The 19,487-nt window shown below is 42.7% G+C and overlaps 2 protein-coding genes across 7 annotated transcripts in view; one reads left to right on the top strand and one right to left on the bottom strand.

Annotated features, from left to right (window-relative positions):
- Window positions 1-14,019, top strand: part of LOC129829967 (histone deacetylase 7-like) — a 103,751-nt gene extending 89,732 nt beyond the window's left edge. For all 6 annotated transcript variants that reach the window (XM_055892030.1, XM_055892033.1, XM_055892031.1 and 3 more), the window contains 11 exons: window positions 1,589-1,638; window positions 2,825-2,932; window positions 3,061-3,116; window positions 3,710-3,797; window positions 4,624-4,743; window positions 4,980-5,077; window positions 7,951-8,069; window positions 8,729-8,862; window positions 9,080-9,161; window positions 9,496-9,634; window positions 9,772-14,019. In XM_055892030.1, the coding sequence (XP_055748005.1) occupies window positions 1,589-1,638; window positions 2,825-2,932; window positions 3,061-3,116; window positions 3,710-3,797; window positions 4,624-4,743; window positions 4,980-5,077; window positions 7,951-8,069; window positions 8,729-8,862; window positions 9,080-9,161; window positions 9,496-9,634; window positions 9,772-9,814 (1,037 nt within the window). In that variant the 3' untranslated portion in view covers window positions 9,815-14,019. The remainder of the gene's footprint in view (window positions 1-1,588; window positions 1,639-2,824; window positions 2,933-3,060; window positions 3,117-3,709; window positions 3,798-4,623; window positions 4,744-4,979; window positions 5,078-7,950; window positions 8,070-8,728; window positions 8,863-9,079; window positions 9,162-9,495; window positions 9,635-9,771) is intronic.
- Window positions 14,020-14,058: 39 nt separating this feature from the next.
- On the bottom strand, window positions 14,059-18,055 carry LOC129829968 (twist-related protein 2-like). Its single transcript, XM_055892035.1, has 2 exons — window positions 17,032-18,055; window positions 14,059-14,897 (listed from the first exon to the last, which is right to left on the bottom strand). The coding sequence occupies exon 1, from the start codon at window positions 17,768-17,770 to the stop codon at window positions 17,189-17,191; it is 582 nt and encodes a 193-aa protein (XP_055748010.1). The 5' UTR covers window positions 17,771-18,055; the 3' UTR covers window positions 14,059-14,897; window positions 17,032-17,188.
- Between the last annotated feature and the right edge of the window lie 1,432 nt (window positions 18,056-19,487).

Here is a 19,487-nt window from a genome sequence, read left to right as displayed (position 1 = left end):
AACTCTGGTGTCCCTAGTAACTCTGGTGTCCCTAGTAACTCTGTTGTCCCTAGTAACTCTGTTGTCCCTATTAACTCTGGTGTCCCTAGTAACTCTGGTGTCCTTAGTAACTCTGGTGTCCTTAGTAACTTTGGTGTCCCTAGTAACTCTGGTGTCCTTAGTAACTCTGGTGTCCCTAGTAACTCTGGTGTCCCTAGTAACTCTGGTGTCCCTAGTAACTCTGGTGTCCCTAGTAACTCTGGTGTCCCTAGTAACTCTGGTGTCCCTATTAACTCTGGTGTCCCTAGTAACTCTGGTGTCCCTAGTAACTCTGGTGTCCTTAGTAACTCTGGTGTCCCTAGTAACTCTGGTGTCCCTAGTAACTCTGGTGTCCCTAGTAACTCTGGTGTCCCTAGTAACTCTGGTGTCCCTAGTAACTCTGGTGTCCCTAGTAACTCTGGTGTCCCTAGTAACTCTGTTGTCCCTAGTAACTCTGGTGTCCCTAGTAACTCTGGTGTCCCTAGTAACTCTGGTGTCCCTAGTAACTCTGGTGTCCCTAGTAACTCTGGTGTCCTTAGTAACTCTGGTGTCCCTAGTAACTCTGGTGTCCCTATTAACTCTGGTGTCCCTAGTAACTCTGGTGTCCCTATTAACTCTGGTGTCCCTAGTAACTCTGGTGTCCCTAGTAACTCTGGTGTCCTTAGTAACTCTGGTGTCCCTAGTAACTCTGGTGTCCCTAGTAACTCTGGTGTCCCTAGTAACTCTGGTGTCCCTAGTAACTCTGGTGTCCCTAGTAACTCTGTTGTCCCTAGTAACTCTGGTGTCCCTAGTAACTCTGGTGTCCCTAGTAACTCTGGTGTCCCTAGTAACTCTGTTGTCCCTAGTAACTCTGGTGTCCCTAGTAACTCTGGTGTCCCTAGTAACTCTGGTGTCCCTAGTAACTCTGGTGTCCCTAGTAACTCTGGTGTCCTTAGTAACTCTGGTGTCCTTAGTAACTTTGGTGTCCCTAGTAACTTTGGTGTCCCTAGTAACTCTGGTGTCCCTAGTAACTCTGGTGTCCCTAGTAACTCTGGTGTCCCTATTAACTCTGGTGTCCCTAGTAACTCTGGTGTCCTTAGTAACTCTGGTGTCCCTAGTAACTGGTGTCCCTAGTAACTCTGGTGTCCCTAGTAACTCTGGTGTCCCTAGTAACTCTGGTGTCCCTAGTAACTCTGGTGTCCCTAGTAACTCTGGTGTCCCTAGTAACTCTGGTGTCCCTAGTAACTCTGTTGTCCCTATTAACTGTGTTGTCCCTATTAACTCTGTTGTCCCTATTAACTCTGGTGTCCCTAGTAACTCTGTTATCCCTATTAACTCTGTTGTCCCTAGTAACTCTGATGTCCCTAGTAACTAGGGATTTGCCTTTGGTTAAAGTTACAGTATTGAAAGCACTTTGGAATCTGTTATGTTTAGTAGTCAACTCATTCATGTATTTAAGTTGTCACTACAGTGATGGTACACAAACGTACAGTAATGTCTGATACTCATTTCTAATGTAAAATTGTTTGAAAAGGAGCTGTTAACATTGATTGTTTGGTTAATAAAACCTCTTTGCATTTTTCTCCCTCAGGCATTCTCTCTCAAAGGATGTTTGTGATGCTGCCATGTGGAGGAGTAGGGGTACGTGAGAGGCCCAACACACACACACACACACACACACACACACACACACACACACACACACACACACACACACACACACACACACACACACACACACACACACACACAGACACACACAGACACAGACACACACAGACACAGACACACACAGACACAGACACAGACACAGACACAGACACAGACACACACAGACACACACAGACACACACAGACACACACAGACACACACAGACACACACAGACACACACAGACACACACACACACACACACACACACACACACACACACACACACACACACACACACACACACACACACACACACACACACACACACACAGACACACACACAGACACACACAGACACACACAGACACACACATACAGTACACATACGCATGCACAGACACACATTTTCCCCTAGCTCTCTCTCACTCACAACACGCACAACATCTCTCGATTTCAGTTGGCAATTCTTCCCTCCAAATCCTTGACAACGGATATATGATACAGTCCATTCAGATTGATTAGAGTGATGGTAGTTGTTGATGTTGTTTCCAGGAGAGGGCCATGAGAAGACGAGGCGGTGGAAATGAAAGAGGAAAACATGAGTGCGTTGGGACATGTCAATAAATTGCCTGACGATCTCCATCGGACCATGACAATTCAAACTAATAGAAACAATATGCGCATGACGAGGGATAAAAGAAATGCCTCCAATTTCATTGTCTGAGCCAGACGGCTAGAAATGCGAGTTTGTGAACAAACAGAGAAAAAGAATGAAAGGATAGATAAAATGGAGTGGACAGGAGAATGTTTAAGTCCTGAGGGAATGACAACCCCTCAGGTCTGTATATACAACACCATGTATGCATGGTCCTGTTTCTCTGTTGCTTGGATAGCAAATCTCTATGGCACAGAGTGTGTCTGCGTAAATATATCAGACAGCTATTTTATAGTCTGGTAAATGATTGAGGTGAGGTTTGTTTGCCTCCAAACCAGTGTGCCTGTAGTACTATTAGTTGGTGTTGTTTAAACCATGGAAAGAAAAACACTTCACCTGATACACTGTAACTCCGTGTAGCATGCTAGCAGTTTCTAAACGCATGCTTACGACCGGTTCCATCAAGCTTGACTGCTGTCCTGTCACTCACCCTCATGTTGTTTTGTTTTTGATTGGCAGGTGGATAATGACACAATCTGGAACGAGTCTCATACATCCACGGCATCGCGCATGGCTGCAGGCAGCGTCACAGAGCTGGCCTTCAGAGTGGCCAAACGAGAACTCAAGGTAAGACACCGATCTGTACTCCACTCCTCATCCAATCACACTCTGGTCTGCCTCACCAACTGCCTTAGGCCACTTGACAAAGAATACTGAATGATAATCCTTTGTTTTGTTTGACTGTTTCTCTCCAGAATGGCTTTGCAGTGGTGAGACCCCCAGGCCACCATGCTGACCCCTCCAACCCAATGTGAGTCTGTTTCATATTCTCATATCTACTGTGTGTGTGTTGATTTTTGTGTATACTATACTCCTTGTGGTGGTGCGTGCCCAGGCTAACCACAGCGGGCTCTGCTGAGCTTTGCAGTGTCAGCAGCCTGTCTGACGATGGATATTTATGGGCTGATAGTGAAGCTGGGAAGGAGAAGAACAGAGAAGATTTATGCCTCTTCTCTACTCTCCTACGATTAGTGTGCTGAGTTGGCTCCTATGAATTCCACCATTTTCTCTCTTATCCTAACCACTATCATCTTGTATTGATAATGTATGTTTCTCTGCCCTCCACCCTGTCTCTCTTTCTCTCTCTGCCTCTCTCTCGCTCTCTCTCTGCCTCTCTCTCTGTCTCTCTCTCTCTCTCTCTCTGCCTCTCTCTCTCTCTCTGCCTCTCTCTCTCTCTCTGCCTCTCTCTCTCTCTCTCTCTCTGCCTCTCTCTCTCTCTCTGCCTCTCTCTCTCTCTCTCTGCCTCTCTCTCTCTCTCTCTGCCTCTCTCTCTCTCTCTGCCTCTCTCTCTCTCTCTCTGCCTCTCTCTCTGCCTCTTTCTCTCTCTCTGCCTCTCTGCCACAGGGGTTTCTGCTATTTCAACTCAGTGGCCATTGCAGCCAAACAGCTGCAACACAAACTGAGTGCCAACAAGATCCTCATCGTTGACTGGGTAAGGGACTACAGTTGGAGTGGTTGTAACATTAACAGTAGCAGCGTTATTTGTGTTGCTGGTGTCCTCGTCTCAGTTGACTTAGTACTATTTTGACAATAACTAATAGTACTGACCTTCATGATGTACTGTATGTATAAACACATGAATTATGTACAGGTAAATGCCAAAATAAAGGAAACACCAACATAAAATGTCTTAATAGGGTTTTGGGCCACCACGAGCCAGAACAGCTTCAAAGAACCTCGGCATAGATTCTACAATTGTCTGGAACTCTATTGGAGGGATGCGACACCATTCTTCCATGAGAAATTCAATAATTTGGTGTTTTGTTGATGGAGGTAGAAAACACTGTCAGGCGCCACTCCAGAATCGCTTTAAACCCCCTATGGTCCTTTGAGATCTGAAGTCTCTTCTAGCCATGGTAGCCAAATTAATGAGCGACATTTTATACATAACCCTAAGCATTATGGGATGTTTTAATTGCTTAATTAACTCAGGAACCACACCTGTGTGGACACACTGCTTTTAATATACTTTGTATCCCTCATTTACTTGTGTTTCCTTTATTCTGGCAGTTACCTGTATGTGTACCTGTATGTGTAAACACAGGTACAGTATACACATGAGTTCTGTCTCACATTAGTTACTGGTTACTATTGATTAGGCCTAGGATATGACATAACACGTACAGTATACACATGAGTTCTGTCTCACATTAGTTATTGGTACTATTGATTAGGCCTAGGATATGACATAACACGAGCCAGCAGTTATTGGTTTTAATGTTACCAAATGTTCTCTTCCATCTCTGTCCTGTTGCTAGGATGTTCACCATGGTAATGGGACCCAGGAAGTGTTTTACAATGATCCCAGTGTGCTGTATATCTCACTGCATCGCTATGACGACGGCAACTTCTTCCCTGGCAGCGGCGGGCCGGCTGAGGTAATTGACATCATTGGTTCAGCTCTACACGGTGAATTCTGCTAGTAGGCCCAGACGACGTCAAGAGAAACTCAAAGAGCTAGCTAGGTTCCTAAGTTACAGTGGAGAGATGTCTTTCGAGATTATACTACATGTGCTGTGCCTCTAGCACCTCTATGTTACTCTTATTGACAGTATCCTCCTCTCCATGGAGAATGCTTTGTCTCAGTAGGTCTCTGTGTGTGTCTGTGTTGTAGGTGGGATCTGGTGCTGGAGAGGGCTTCAATGTCAATGTGGCCTGGACTGGAGGTCTGGACCCCCCTATGAGTGATGCTGAGTACATCACTGCTTTTAGGTAAGACAGCTCCGACCAAGGTTATTATAGTAAACTGAAACTGAAACTAAAACAAAAACAAATCATGAAAAAAGTAAACAGAAATAAAACAATGAACCAAAAGAAAATACTAAAACTGTTATCTTTGACTGACTCCAAAACGAACCAAAATAAAAACTATAATAAATTATGTTCAGTTTTTGTTCTCTTTCTTGAAAGTTTTGGCAAAAATGTAATAGAGTTTTCAAGCAAGGTCACATTGAGATTCACTTTTACTGCAGTGGGCTAAATCAGCGTCACACGGAGTGAATAATTGGTAGTCTTAAACAAATCTACTTTGAAATAAAAGTATAGACCTAAAAAATGTATAACATTTTGAGTTTGCATCCCAATATTACACTTTATAGACATCACAGAATATAAATATATCAAAACTGTTTGACATAGAAACACCAGATTTTTGTTGTGTTTTTATTATGAAATTATGAAAAATATGAACAACATTCCACCCAAAGACGGCGCTTTAGGTCATTGAATGCAGGAAAGGCGTGACGTTGCCACGGTGAGCGCCGCAGTTATTGGTCACGTTCCCCTGCTCAGACCTTGCATGAATCAACCACGTCAGCGACTGTGCAGTCGGGCACCAGATTGAGATAACATGTTGGTTGTGTTCCTTTACTACTCAGACGTTGTTGATGCATGCCAGATATTATAACGCCTAGATAGATAGATAGATAGATAGATAGATAGATAGATAGATAGATAGGTATTATACGTATCAGTTAACCACATCATATGGTATAGCAGTATGGTGCCTCACTGCACATTCGATGACATGCAGCGTCTAAGCAGGGGAATGCGACCATGATGTGATTAGCTGATAGGTAAAATACCTATCCAGGTATTGTAAGATCTGGCAGGCGTCAGCAACGTCTGAGTAGAGAAACGTGCCCATTGAGATAAGTGCGATGCAAGACTGCTCTCACACAGTCACACAGAGTACCTGCGCATGTGCACGGGCGTGCTTCACTCTGCTACAACATGGTAGCTTCAGGACCAAAACAGCAGAGAAGTTTAGCCTCACGTTTCAGCGCTACTGGTTGTTGAGGAAATTGACCCTCTACTACTGTTTACTTGGTGCGTCTTTGTCATCTCGCTGGCTCTACATTTAAACCTAATGTAACTTGACCTGACCCATCACGTTGTTTTACTGCCCCCCAGTGGCAAGAAGTGACATCACCAAAAATGTATATGAAGCTATACGGACACGCATGTTGCCCAAATCAATGACGTATTTCTCACAGTTGAAAGTCGGGTGGAGACGAATGGTTAGTTTCATCAGTTGTCCTGATAACCCCTTCCCAGCCAGTGTTCCCAGCTAGCTAGTTTATGATGCAGCATGACGCTAGTTAAAAGGTGTAAAATTAAGTGATGTTTGTTTCGATGGGTGAGGGAGAAACATCTTGGTCACCATCCTGATGTCACTGTGACATGCCGCATGTCGCTGGCGGTAGCTAATGTGGCCATTTTGTTCCATCCCACTTGATTTTATTTTGATTAGGATAGCAACCTACACGAGAAATAAATTGTAATATTGGTAGTAACCATCTGGGTGTCACCGTGATTCAGTCTACTGCTCACTGGAGAGAGTTTGCTCTTCAATTCGCCAAAACAACATGGGGCACAGTGTCTTTACCGAGCACTGCTGTCAATATACTGTAAATTGATTGACGCACTTCTGAATCCCAGTCATTTGAAGTGCATGTGTATGGTCCCAATTTTTTACATTTTAATTAGATTTTTTGTAAGATGAAATTGTCTCCAGGTTTGGTTGGTGTTGTATTAAACAGACATTTCACTGACACTTCCTCCATGGCACTTAATTGCCACCGGTGGGTAGTTGAAAGTTCTAACGAAGTCTCTGTATGTTGGTTTGGTCTGCTGTCTGGTGGCAACCATAGGAAACTGTAGCAACCACACAGTAAGAGGGTCCACACTGCAGGCAGACAACCAAGTGGGTGGGCCCCACCTCTAAGCCAGCGTAACAAAATGAGAATGACAACATAGTACTGGAAAAGTTTCAACAAAAGTTTTTAACTTCAACGTAATAAGTAACAAACCAGAGTATTCCTAATATACTTTACTTTTCCACACAATAGTGCACCATCCTTGGAAATAATAATTATAACTCTGTTTTTGTTATCTGAAAATACATATTTTGTTGCCACACATCTGTCCCACACAGATTTAGAATGCGCAACAAATTTGTTGGTGAAATATTGTCAGTCAGTTTCTCTAAACTCCAGGGGAATGCTGCCCTCCACCACTACACCCCTCCCCACCTCCATGTCTCCTCTCTCTCGTTCCTGTTCTCCTCCTCTCCTCTCTCTGATTGATCTTTAATGAGCCCTCTCCCTCTCTCTCTTGTTCTCCCTGTAGTCTGTCTATAGCTGGGCTCACAGGGGAGTATGGAAGGTTTTATTGGTCTACAGGGGAGGCGGGGTTAGATAGTGTGGTGGGGAGTGGGGGGGTCTGGGCTGGAGGAATCCAAACGCAGGATAATGAACCTAAATGGATCCCAGATGGCATGCTGTCAGTGACGTGAGGAGAGTGACAAGCTCCAAATGGGAACCAGACGCGCCTATGGCGGCTTTGAACTCGGGCGGCAGCGGAGATGCCTGCGTTAGCTTCCTTGCTAGCTGGCGGCTCTGCTCTGCACTGTGCTGGTTGACTCTCTGACAGAGAGGGGTGATGGACAGCAGCCCAGAAAACAACAGGAGGCCCACTCCCTAGCAGCTCAACCCCAACCATGCTCTCCTCACTGTCTGAAACAGCCAGGCAGGGCTGTTAGTGGACTAAATGACATAGATGTTGTTTAATGTTTCTCCCTGCAGGGCGGTGGTGATGCCCATAGCTCAGGAGTTCTCCCCTGATGTGGTCCTGGTCTCCTCGGGGTTTGATGCAGCAGAGGGACACCCTGCACCTCTAGGGGGTTATAAGGTCACCGCCAAATGTAAGCAAGGTTTTCCTCAGTACACTTTAGACCCCGAGCTAGCCTATAAAGTGGTTTTAGAGCTTTGCTAGTTAGTTCTTGATAAATGGAAGGCAAGACATTTATAAGCATTGACCTGGTACACAAAATAAAATGGCATGATAAAAAATCAAGTAGGATGGACAATACAGATGTTGGATCTTAATGTAATCACCCTGTTGCAGAATAACTTTTCTGAAATTTAGGAAATGTTCAACTTGTAGTGTATTTGAAGTTTAAAAATTCTCTTAAAGTTTGTACTTTCCACTTTGAAATTTCAGACTTCATTTTCCCCTCACGAAAAATGGATCAACACCTACAAAAATCCACATAATCATTTACATTTCCTGTTGCTGCAGGATTATTTTCCTGCTATAGCAAACTGGCTCAAATTAAGATCCTACATCTGTAGTTGTATTTTTGTTAGTGTTGTAACTGTGTGTCTTTAGGGATTTACTGTATGTTAATCTGCGCTGTAAATGTCATAAAGATTGATACATGCCCTGCAGTATATTCCCATGTTGTCAATCTAGAAAATGCCGCATTGAACATGATTTAGGCTAGTTTAACATGCAAAGTTCCCATGCTTAATTGGCCACCACATCCCATATTGACTGTGTTAATGTGGATGTGTCCGTCAGGTTTTGGGTTCCTTACCCGGCAGCTGATGGGTCTAGCTGGAGGCCGGGTGATCATGGCTCTGGAGGGAGGTCACGACCTCACGGCCATCTGTGACGCCTCTGAGGCCTGCGTTAGTGCTCTGCTGGGTATTGAGGTGAGACTGGTTTAAGGTGCATTAAAGCAGTTTATAAACTACTTTAAAACCCCTTCCTAAATCATGTTAAGTATACCACACAGGTTTATGTGAAGTGTATTCCCTCATAAGGAATATTCAATGATATGAGTAAGAGGAAATCTATGGAGGGCTGTTAAGGTGAATGTTGTTGATGAGTGGTCTGATGCCTTCCTCTCCCACTGTGTTGTCCATACAGGACCCTCTGTCAGAGGAGGTGCTGCTGCAGAAGCCCAATGCTAACAGTGTTCACTCGCTACTGAGAGTCATACAGATACATGGTAGGTAAACAGTCATTCAACTCCTCATGTCTCAAATAAAGGATACCCCTGTCCCCCTTTTCCCTCTCTGTTTCTCTGTCTATTGTATTTTTGTCTATCCCTTTATTCTTGTCTGATCCTAATTATTGTAAAATGCAGAGACTTCCTGAGTACACACACTGATTTAATACAGTAGGCTACAAGGACCATATGGGCCCATGTAGTTGGAGGGACTAGCATTTATGTCAGTTGGACGTTCAGACCTTCTGACTGCAGCCGAAGTGCCCACTGCTCTCATCCAAGTGTTTGTGCTTACTGGCTTTGGTTTAGGCAAATAAAGTGACCTGTTTTTCAGGTCAGTATTGGCAGTCCCTGAAGCTGTTCAGTAGCTCTGTGGGACTGTCCTACCTGGGTGCTCAGAGGAGAGACTGTGAGGAGACTGATGCTGTCAATGCTCTGGCCTCTCTGTCTGTGGGGGTCCTGACCAGTAGGAGGTATGACTTGACCACCAGTACCTAACACTCCTAAATACTCCCCAAAATGTTCACAGTAAAGGGCAGACTCCCCTGTACAGTATGTTACAAATATGATGCATGATGTTTTTCCTAACCATCTTCTCTGTTTCCCCCAGCCACCCAGACGAGCCTATGGAGCAAGATGAGGACTCCATGTAGAAGATGCTGACCTTTGACCTCACAGACCTCTCCTTCAGGACATCCCAATAGCCTTGGAGATTCTTACCTGTCACACGACGAGGGGGAGGAGTGTAGATTGTGGATCTCTGCCTTAACCAATGAGGCCCTAAAACCACACAGTGCCTCAAAGACCACCGTCCATTCTCCTCAGACTATATGCAGAGCACCTTAACACAGTGAAGAATGAACTCAACACATTGGAACTAATGTAGCCTTCTGACACCACACCAAAGTCCTGTCAGTGTATATGTGAGATAAAAGATGTTCTCATACAACTGATTATGAAACTAACTCTGCCCATGATCTAGCCCCAGCAATACAGAGTCATTTATATTGTGTGTATTCAGAAGGATACCAGCACGGTGCCGTGATATTGACCACTTTTTGGCCTTTCAAAAAAAAAAACACTACAGACATAATAGGTCTTACTGAGGCACTTACAGTAAAGCAATACTAGCACCAGGTCTGTGGGTGTCTGTTGTTGTGTCAGTGAGCAGAGCAGACACCAGTCAGTGGCTCTGAGGATGGCCCTGGAGAGAGAGAGACCGAGACCGGCCAGCACCTGGCAACTGCTGAATGGCTCAGTCAATCCTTGATGATGTCATTTATATTCAGTTTAACCACTAAAGAAGAAAATGAAGATGTGGTTTTATCTGTCGTTTTTGCACTGTGCATTCCATAATGTGAACCGTTGAAAATTCCAAACCTCGGGGAGGGGGGGGGGGGGGCTCTAGATTATTTAATTATCTGTTCAACTTTGAGGATTGGAAGATATTTTTCTCCTCTGAAATCCACTCACATTCTAAGAAGACTCATGCATGTATACACAAATTAGTATTTCTAAGTGCATTTGCAAAAACTTCCTGTTTGCCCAGATTGTATTCTGATTATTCCACTGCTGTTCTTAGACAAGTGTCTTTATACATTGTTCTCATGGACACATGTCTTTATACATTGTTCACATGGACACATGTCTTTAAACATTGTTTGCATGGACACACACACACACACAGTCAGAAATGCATTTCATTCTCACACTATTTCCCTTTATGTTTTACTGACATGATGAGGACCAAACTGAAACAAATAAACCAATGAATCTTATGAAGAGCTGAAGACCTACCACTGTTTGGGAGGAAATACTAAATGTATGTTAATGAGGGCTATTGTATAGTTTTATTATGCTAGTCAAAGGCTCTAATGCACTTAATGGACATCTCCCAAAGAAAACTGTCTTAAATATGTCTGCAGTATGACCGTATTACTGCAGTTGGACCAGTGAGGTTACTGTGTTAAGTTGATGTTTGTTTTTTCAGGACCAGCATTTTGACCTGTAGACATGCCTATTTTATTGTGTACATTAATTTCACAGTTCAGTTGCCTTGTTATTATCCACAAGCAAGTCGAGCTCAATACGGTTGGTTATATCAAGTAGAGCTCAATACGGTTGGTTATATCAAGTAGAGCTCAATACGGTTGGTTATATCAAGTAGAGCTCAATACGGTTGGTTATATCAAGTAGAGCTCAATACGATTGGTTATATCAAGTAAAGCTCAATACGGTTGGTTATATCAAGTAGAGCTCAATACGGTTTGGTTATGTCATGTAGAGCGCAATACGGTTGGTTATATCAAGTGGAGCTCAATACGGTTGGTTATATCAAGTAGAGCTCAATACGGTTGGTTTTTTCAAGTAGAGCTCAATACGGTTGGTTATAACATGTAGAGCTCAATACGGTTGGTTATAACAAGTAGAGCTCAATACGGTTGGTTATAACAAGTAGAGCTCAATACGGTTGGTTATAACAAGTAGAGCTCAATACGGTTGGTTATGTCATGTAGAGCTCAATACGGTTGGTTATATCAAGTAAAGCTCAATACGGTTGGTTATATCAAGTAGAGCTCAATACGGTTTGGTTATGTCATGTAGAGCTCAATACGGTTGGTTATATCATGTAGAGCTCAGTACGGTTGGTTATAACAAGTAGAGCTCCATACGGTTGCTTATATCAAGTAGAGCTCAATACGGTTGGTTATATCATGTAGAGCTCAATACGGTTGGTTATAACAAGTAGAGCTCAATACGGTTGCTTATATCAAGTAGAGCTCAATACGGTTGGTTATATCATGTAGAGCTCAATATGGTTGGTTATAACAAGTAGAGCTCAATACGGTTGCTTATATCAAGTGGAGCTCAATATGGTTGGTTATATCAAGTAGAGCTCATACGGTTGGTTATATCAAGTAGAGCTGAATACGGTTGGTTTGGTGTGTTATTCTATGTGAAAACCTTCTTTATGGACCATCCAACAGACTATTACTGTTAGCACTATGGAGATGTTGCTTTATGATGGTGCATACTTCTCCTATAGACCTTGTGGATCGATCTCCACTCGAATGTATGATACAGTACTTGATATCATGCTGATTATTCATTTTCAGATATACTGTACCTATACCCATCCACGCTAAGCCTGCTCCAAACTGAAACTAGTTTGTGAGAATTCCTCAAGCCTATTTTGTGTGTTCATGAAATGACATCCAACGTAGATCGTTTTTGTTGTGAGTTGAAATGTTTACCACATTCCACTTTCCACAGTTCCATTTTCTACATTCATTCTAGATGTTATGTAGTTTGTCTTAATGAGCATTTCATCTAGATTGCGCTTATTGTTGGAAGCTATTCGGTGAATGAAAAGAAACTGGCCACCATCAAATTCAGAAGACATAGTTATGAAATGTGTTTTAAGATTCACAATATTATTTTGTATATGACCCCATACCTCTGGAGTGTGGCTAAATGTTTAAATGTTTAAATGTATCATACGCTCTCTATTACTGCGTATTATTGTGTTTTCCATGTTGAAGAAGTCATACTCTTTTTTATACAAAATCAAAGAGAAGAGTGAGAGAGCATCCACTTCTGTCTAAAACAATATTTACAAGGCATCTTTTGAAAGGAACATGCTCTCTGTGCTGGTGCTCCGACTGGTGATACACATCAACGTTGTCTTAACTAGACATTCTTCTCTAACCTCAGCTGCATCCTCACCCCTAGTTGGCATTGAGAGAGGGAGAATGGTAACCAAGTCTTTTAGCCCTTTCCTCTTATACTCTGTACCAACCACTGTGGATAGCTATGTGTGTCTAGGAGACCATGTATGTGCAAGAAAGTAATAACTATTGCCAGTTTTCACTGTGCATTATTAATTATTGTTTGTACTAGTTATATGTTTTGTTTTCAAGACTCTGGGCAATGTTTGCCCATAAGGTCGCCACAAAGACTATAAAATTAAAATTAAATAGAAGCAGCCACCATCATTCAAACGCTCTTAGAACTGACAGTGACTGTGTTGTGTCTGTCTCTTAGAACTGACAGTGACTGTGTTGTGTCTGTCTCTTAGAACTGACAGTGACTGTGTTGTCTGTCTCTTAGAACTGACAGTGACTGTGTTGTGTCTGTCTCTTAGAACTGACAGTGACTGTGTTGTCTGTCTCTTAGAACTGACAGTGACTGTGTTGTGTCTGTCTCTTAGAACTGACAGTGACTGTGTTGTGTCTGTCTCTTAGAACTGACAGTGACTGTGTTGTGTCTGTCTCTTAGAACTGACAGTGACTGTGTTGTGTCTGTCTCTTAGAACTGACAGTGACTGTGTTGTGTCTGTCTCTTAGAACTGACAGTGACTGTGTTGTGTCTGTCTCTTAGAACTGACAGTGACTGTGTTGTGTCTGTCTCGTAGTGCACCAGTGGGTATCTGTTGTCTATGAAGGGTTTAACTCTGTTAGAGTTAAAGTGTTTTGAATACTGTACATTAGCTCTCCTGTAAAGTTTTCCAGGGGTCTATGGGCCACGCTCATTTTGTCTTAGTGGCCAGTGGGCCACTCCTCTCCATTTATTTTTATGTTGTCCTTTTTATGATCTACTTCTTGTCCTTTTTATGATCTACTTGCTAAAGTCACTGTAAATAGATACTCAAGACCAAAAATGTATCACACATGTGCCTTGAATCATGTATTGGTAGCCTTCACTAACAAGTTTAGAATAACAAAAAATGACATTGAATCTTTTTTCATACTTTTATTTCACCTTGTTTGTTTGCTCCATATTAACTATGTATGTATAGAAAGAATGTCTATTTTGTACTGTTTTTCTCTTAATTAAAATTGAAAATGTTGTGTGTGTGCACATGTGTAGGTGTGACATGTTTGATATACAGTGTACACTCTCATGGTCCATAAATGCATGTATCCACATGTGCTTCTGTGGTTGGGTATATCATAACATTTCTTTCCAACCAATAAATATTTTAGAGGCCTTATTTTCCCCCAAAAGAACAACAGCTTTATGTGCAATTATACCTTAGTCTGCCAGAGCAGACTTCTTAACGAGGCGTATGTTCTAGAGCACTAATTAAGGCTGACAGGGTAACTCGTAGATAGATCCCTGGTAACCCAGGTTATTTCACACACAAACACAAAGAAGGATAATAATCAATGTATTTCATATGTATTTGGTGTTTAGAAATGCTATTGTGTCATCGTCCATCTTCAAATGTTGAATGCTGATGGTGGACCATGATGGTGTAGTCGCAGTACAGGGTTTAAGGTGAGACTGGTTATAAGATGAGAATGAGAAAGATGCTCAAATACACATTTTATTATATGGACAAGAAAATCACAAGGCGTATTTTATCCACATATCTACAATTGTAATACAAATACATTCTTTACAGCAACTGATTCCCTTTTAATCAATGTTCTATTGGTTGTGACTACATGTATTTACACTAGAATAGGAACATTCACATGACTTACATTTGTGTACAAAACTGTTTCTAAGTCAAAGTTGCAATTTCCAGGTCATAAAATGCTATAGTTGTCCGTCTTCCAGGCCTGCTAGTAGCTCAAAATTGTTGCCCTGTCGTTTCTGTGTGCGCTCGAGGAAGCCGAGTCTCTACAGTACCTCTCCAGAGTGAGGGCAGGGCTGAGATCTGTGATTTAGATGGTCCAGAGGTGTAAGTACAAACCAACGCGAAGGCTTCTCAATCGCCTTGGTCGGATGCTGGGGAGACACACAAGATAGAAACATTCTGTAAGTGCTACAACATAATGCTAAATATGCTATTTCCTTTAGCTTTAAAGAAAACACATTCTTAGTTCATGATGCCTAATGAAATCTCTGCACTCTCTAACAGTTAAACTGGTAATGGGCATAAACTCCCTTCAGTATCAAAATGTTTGTCCATTTTCCCTGGAGGTCATGGCTGTGTGTTTTATTGACCATGTCCTTGTAAAATGTGGTATTTTGATTAAATGCAACTGGATAATATCAATAAACATGCATATAAAGGCAAAAGTAAACTCAATAAATATAAGTATAAACGTCCAATCGAAAGCCAGAGTGTGGCAATAAGTTCAGCGACAAGAACAAAGCAGGCTAAAACAGCAATGTATATTTGATCTCCTTGAAAGACAGGGATAAACATTGACGCCTCCCTGGCAGAATACAAATCTGTATTCATGTGGCTGACACACACACACACACACACACACACACACACACACACACACACACACACACACACACACACACACACACACACACACACACACACACACACACACACACACACACACACACACACACACACACACACACACACACACACACACACACACACACACACACACATCCCAAAGCAACCCCATAGAATAGCAGGGAGAACATTCACATGAGAAAGGTTAAGAAGACATTAGTTGGAGAATACTACAGGACCCTAATGAGAAAGGAGCAAATCATGTCTTCCTTCAGAGTCAGCTTGCAGACACAAGAACAACGGCCATCCCAGCAAACACAAACACTGAGAATGCATCTCTCATATCTAACCGCCTGTTCCACCTATATTCATTTCACCTGGTATTTAAGAAAGGGTCAAAGGACATTTAGCTTTCATTTGCCTCAAACACAATTTCTAGAGGACAGTGTTTGAGAATGTCACAGCGAGTAACATGTCAACGTGGGCTAGGTTGTATGAACACACTGTGCTGACTGTAGTATGAAAAAGACATCCCTCAGAAGCGTGGTAACGGTACCTCTTGTGAAGTGGGTAAAGCAGTGGTTTCAAATGGCAAATGTGTGGCCACTGGTGAAGGGAGGCACAGCCACTGATGAGGTGTCTGATAGCCATCTTTACCATGGAGATGTGGAGCTGGAAGAATCAATGGCACCTCTTTCATCTAACTCAGTGGTTTGTGGGAGTGCAGTAGACAGCCATCAATTCTCCTTTGATGGCTAACTGCTGCATGGTTTCTCAAAACCAGGTTATTTATGTTGAGCCTCGTCAAGATCTATCTCATTTTTGTCCAGTGGAGCAAGTTTAAGCCAAAACGGAAGGAAAGAATTCAAAGGAAAGTTTTAGTACCAAAATAATAAAAAAGGGACTTGGTTTGGGTGTAGGAAGGTGAAACTTGTCATGTTACTTTTTCCACAATCATTTGGCTTCAAAGGCCGATTAATATTATCTAAAATGATGAGACTATGAGGTACAATGAGTTATGGCTGGCTGGGTAAAACTCTCTTTCTTTCTCTCTCCCACTCTCTGAAGGAATTTATTCTTATATGCCTTTCACATAAATATACCAATATATATATAAAAAAAACATCAAGTCTATTATGAAGTTGCACATGATTATTTTTATGATTTTTTGTCCAAATACAATTTGTATATGTATAGAAACTAGAATACAAGTAAGATTATGTATGGTGTGATTTGTTAGCGTTCAATTTGATATTTCTTACAAAATGTATGAAATAACAGCTCTATGGCCTCCTATTAGGTCCATAATCATGATGATAATCATGGCATACATTTAGCTGCCATCGTATATCAATTTTCAGTACAAACTGATCTTGTAGAATAGTTACAGTATACCTTGAATGTAAAAAGAGATTTGTGGTAACCTAAGGTGTGCTGTTCTATGTTCCTCCCTTGTGATTTACTTACTTGGCAAAGTTATTACGTTTCATTCTGGCAAATGTCCAGCATTGCATTTGATACTATATTAAAACACCAGGTTAATCTCTGATCACCTTCAGCAGATCTGTTGAATTACTACTTCTTTGCATGCAATATAAAACAGTGACATTTTGTTTTGGAAAGATACTATTGAGTATGAATGGTTTGTATCGTGCATACCTGGTGTAGAGTGGTGGAGGAGTTAGATGATGTGAGGATGAGGGTCAGAGAGCAGGGGTCAGAGGTCATGGGAGATTTGGTCCGGAGGGCGCAGCTGTGGGAGGACGTGGGGGCGGGAGGGGAGGGCGAGAGGGTGTTAGAGAGGTAAATGGGAGGGCTAGTGGGTAGCGGACATGGACCAGGCCCCCTCCATCCTCCACACTGAGAATGCATAGCTGAGTCTCTCGTGGGCTAGGTAGTTACAGCTGGCCAGCTTGGCGTCCATCTCATCACTCTGCAGGACTTGGTAGAGGAAGTCAATGTAGCGCGAGGCCAGTTTCAGGATCTGGATCTTGCTCAGCTTGTCTGACGGCAGCGTGGGGATTATCTTACGAAGCGAGGCAAAGGCGTCGTTCAGGGACTGCGTCCGTTGGCGCTCCCGTACATTGGCGACCACCCGCTGGTGCTGAGGGTCCTCCAGGGGCTGGCCTGGGATGGGGAGAGGAGACAGGGAGGGCTGGGGACTCTTCTTAGGCCTCTTGGGTCCTGATGGGATCAGACTGGGGGGCACTCCTGTTGTTGACTTGTTGTCCTCTGTTGGCGATGAAATGTTGTCTTTCCTGGTGACCCTTTTGCGCCCGCCAGCCCCTGGTGTTACCACCACCACAGGGCATTTGTTTGGAGCGCAGTCTGGCTCCTCCTCGCTGGACACCACCCCTCCCTCTGGGTATTCACCACAGCTTGACGGATCCTCTCTCATGGCAGTCTATCTACCTAACCCTGTTTCTACACCTACAATGTTTCTATCCCACTCCTCTGTTCTCTCATTCAGGGCCTCTAATGGGCTATGCCTCCTTTAGTTTCTCTGTTCTATGGCAAGCCTGTATATAGAAATACCAGAAGTGATCTGCCAGATCTGCCAGCAATAGAAAGCAAATGGAAAAATAATCAATTCTCAGAATTGGAAATCCATATGTTGCCTACATCTAGACATGACAACAATTTAACAATACAATCTGCTCGCTACATTCAGAACGGCAGTTGCGTCCAGTATCCTAGCTCAATGTAAGACAGCAGCCAACCTGCATCTGGCTTTTAAAGAAGAAAGAGGATGGAACTTGTAAGTTCCCACCCATCTGTTCCACAGATTGGTCCAGCTGGGTTCTAAGGCACAGCCAGGCCAAGCATAACAGGAAGAAAATGCGTTTTGTGATTGGTAAGGGTAAAGGAATGAGGCGGAGACAAAGGCACGTGGGTTGACCAATCAGATGAGGATATTCTGCCGTTCTTTTTCGTATAAGTTGTCCAAGTTTATAGGTTCCAGATTTCTTCCAAAACAAGTAGCTCCCCTCCCCCATACCTCCTTTTCCCTTCTTAAAGTCACCACAACTCAACACCATCATCAATTCCTTTGGATTTTGAAAGTAGGAACTAGACAATATTCTCCTCACATGATGTACTATAACTCCTCAGGACAGACCTCGTTAGTGTGCCCAGGTTTCTTAGAATAATTAGAGGCTTTGCATGAGGAAGAGAAAAACACTCTTTAGTAGTACTAGAGAGATAGATACTATAGAACTAGGCTGTCATTATCTTAACCTTTCATCGAACTGAATCGTCTGTACAGTTTCATAGCATTCAGCTTCACAGTTCCATTGTTTTGTAAGTCAGAAAAAAGCCTCAGAGACAGTGTGTTCAGATTCGCTTTGTTTTACTGGAGACCTGGCGCAGTCTTCTGAGCAGTAGGCTAAAGGGGAAACTGGCATACCAGAGTAGCAGTGAAGTCTAATGGCAAAATTAGCTCAAGTAAAGGAAAGAATGAGAGGTTCTGAATCTAAGGGGTAACTCTGGGAACATTTGTTTCATCCTCTGTGCCAGAACACGAACATACCCTTCAGTTCCACCACCGTCACTCAGTTCTCAAACATTGCGGACATCCACAACACAAGAACAAAATCTATTGCTTGACTTTTGAGATTCGATTCGAATGTGCCTCAGTCCAAAACAGTTCCATGAATGCCCTCCAATGTAAAAGTGCACTGAATGCATCAGGGACATTGGGTTGTGTTGCACTAGGGTACAATGTTTATACGTGGAATCACTTGAGTGCATTTAGTATGTGGTGTGGGTTATTCTCTGAAGAAATGTGGACCTGCGGAAAGAGACTTCATGTCAACATACTTATAGTACACAAACAAAATTCACCTACATGTGTTTTACCTACCAAGATTAAGTTCGTGCCAAACTTTCTCGGTAAAACAGATGCCAGCCTTCCACTATCCGGTCCAGATGGGCAGTAAAGGCGGTGGAATCGATGATCTGTTGATTTAAAATAATTATCTTGGTATAATCAGGAAACTGACCTGAATGAATACCCAACACTGGTCAGCGTATAGGCCTAGTATAACAAGCAACATTACCTTTAAAGCTAGAATCCTTTATTTTTGGACATCAATAATGATATATACCCATTGATT

This window comes from Salvelinus fontinalis, chromosome 31 (assembly GCF_029448725.1).
Source record: "Salvelinus fontinalis isolate EN_2023a chromosome 31, ASM2944872v1, whole genome shotgun sequence".
In the NCBI taxonomy this organism is placed as follows: Eukaryota; Metazoa; Chordata; class Actinopteri; order Salmoniformes; family Salmonidae; genus Salvelinus; species Salvelinus fontinalis.
The sequence above is the reverse complement of the archived record's forward strand: the minus strand, read 5'-3'. Positions and strand labels throughout refer to the sequence as shown.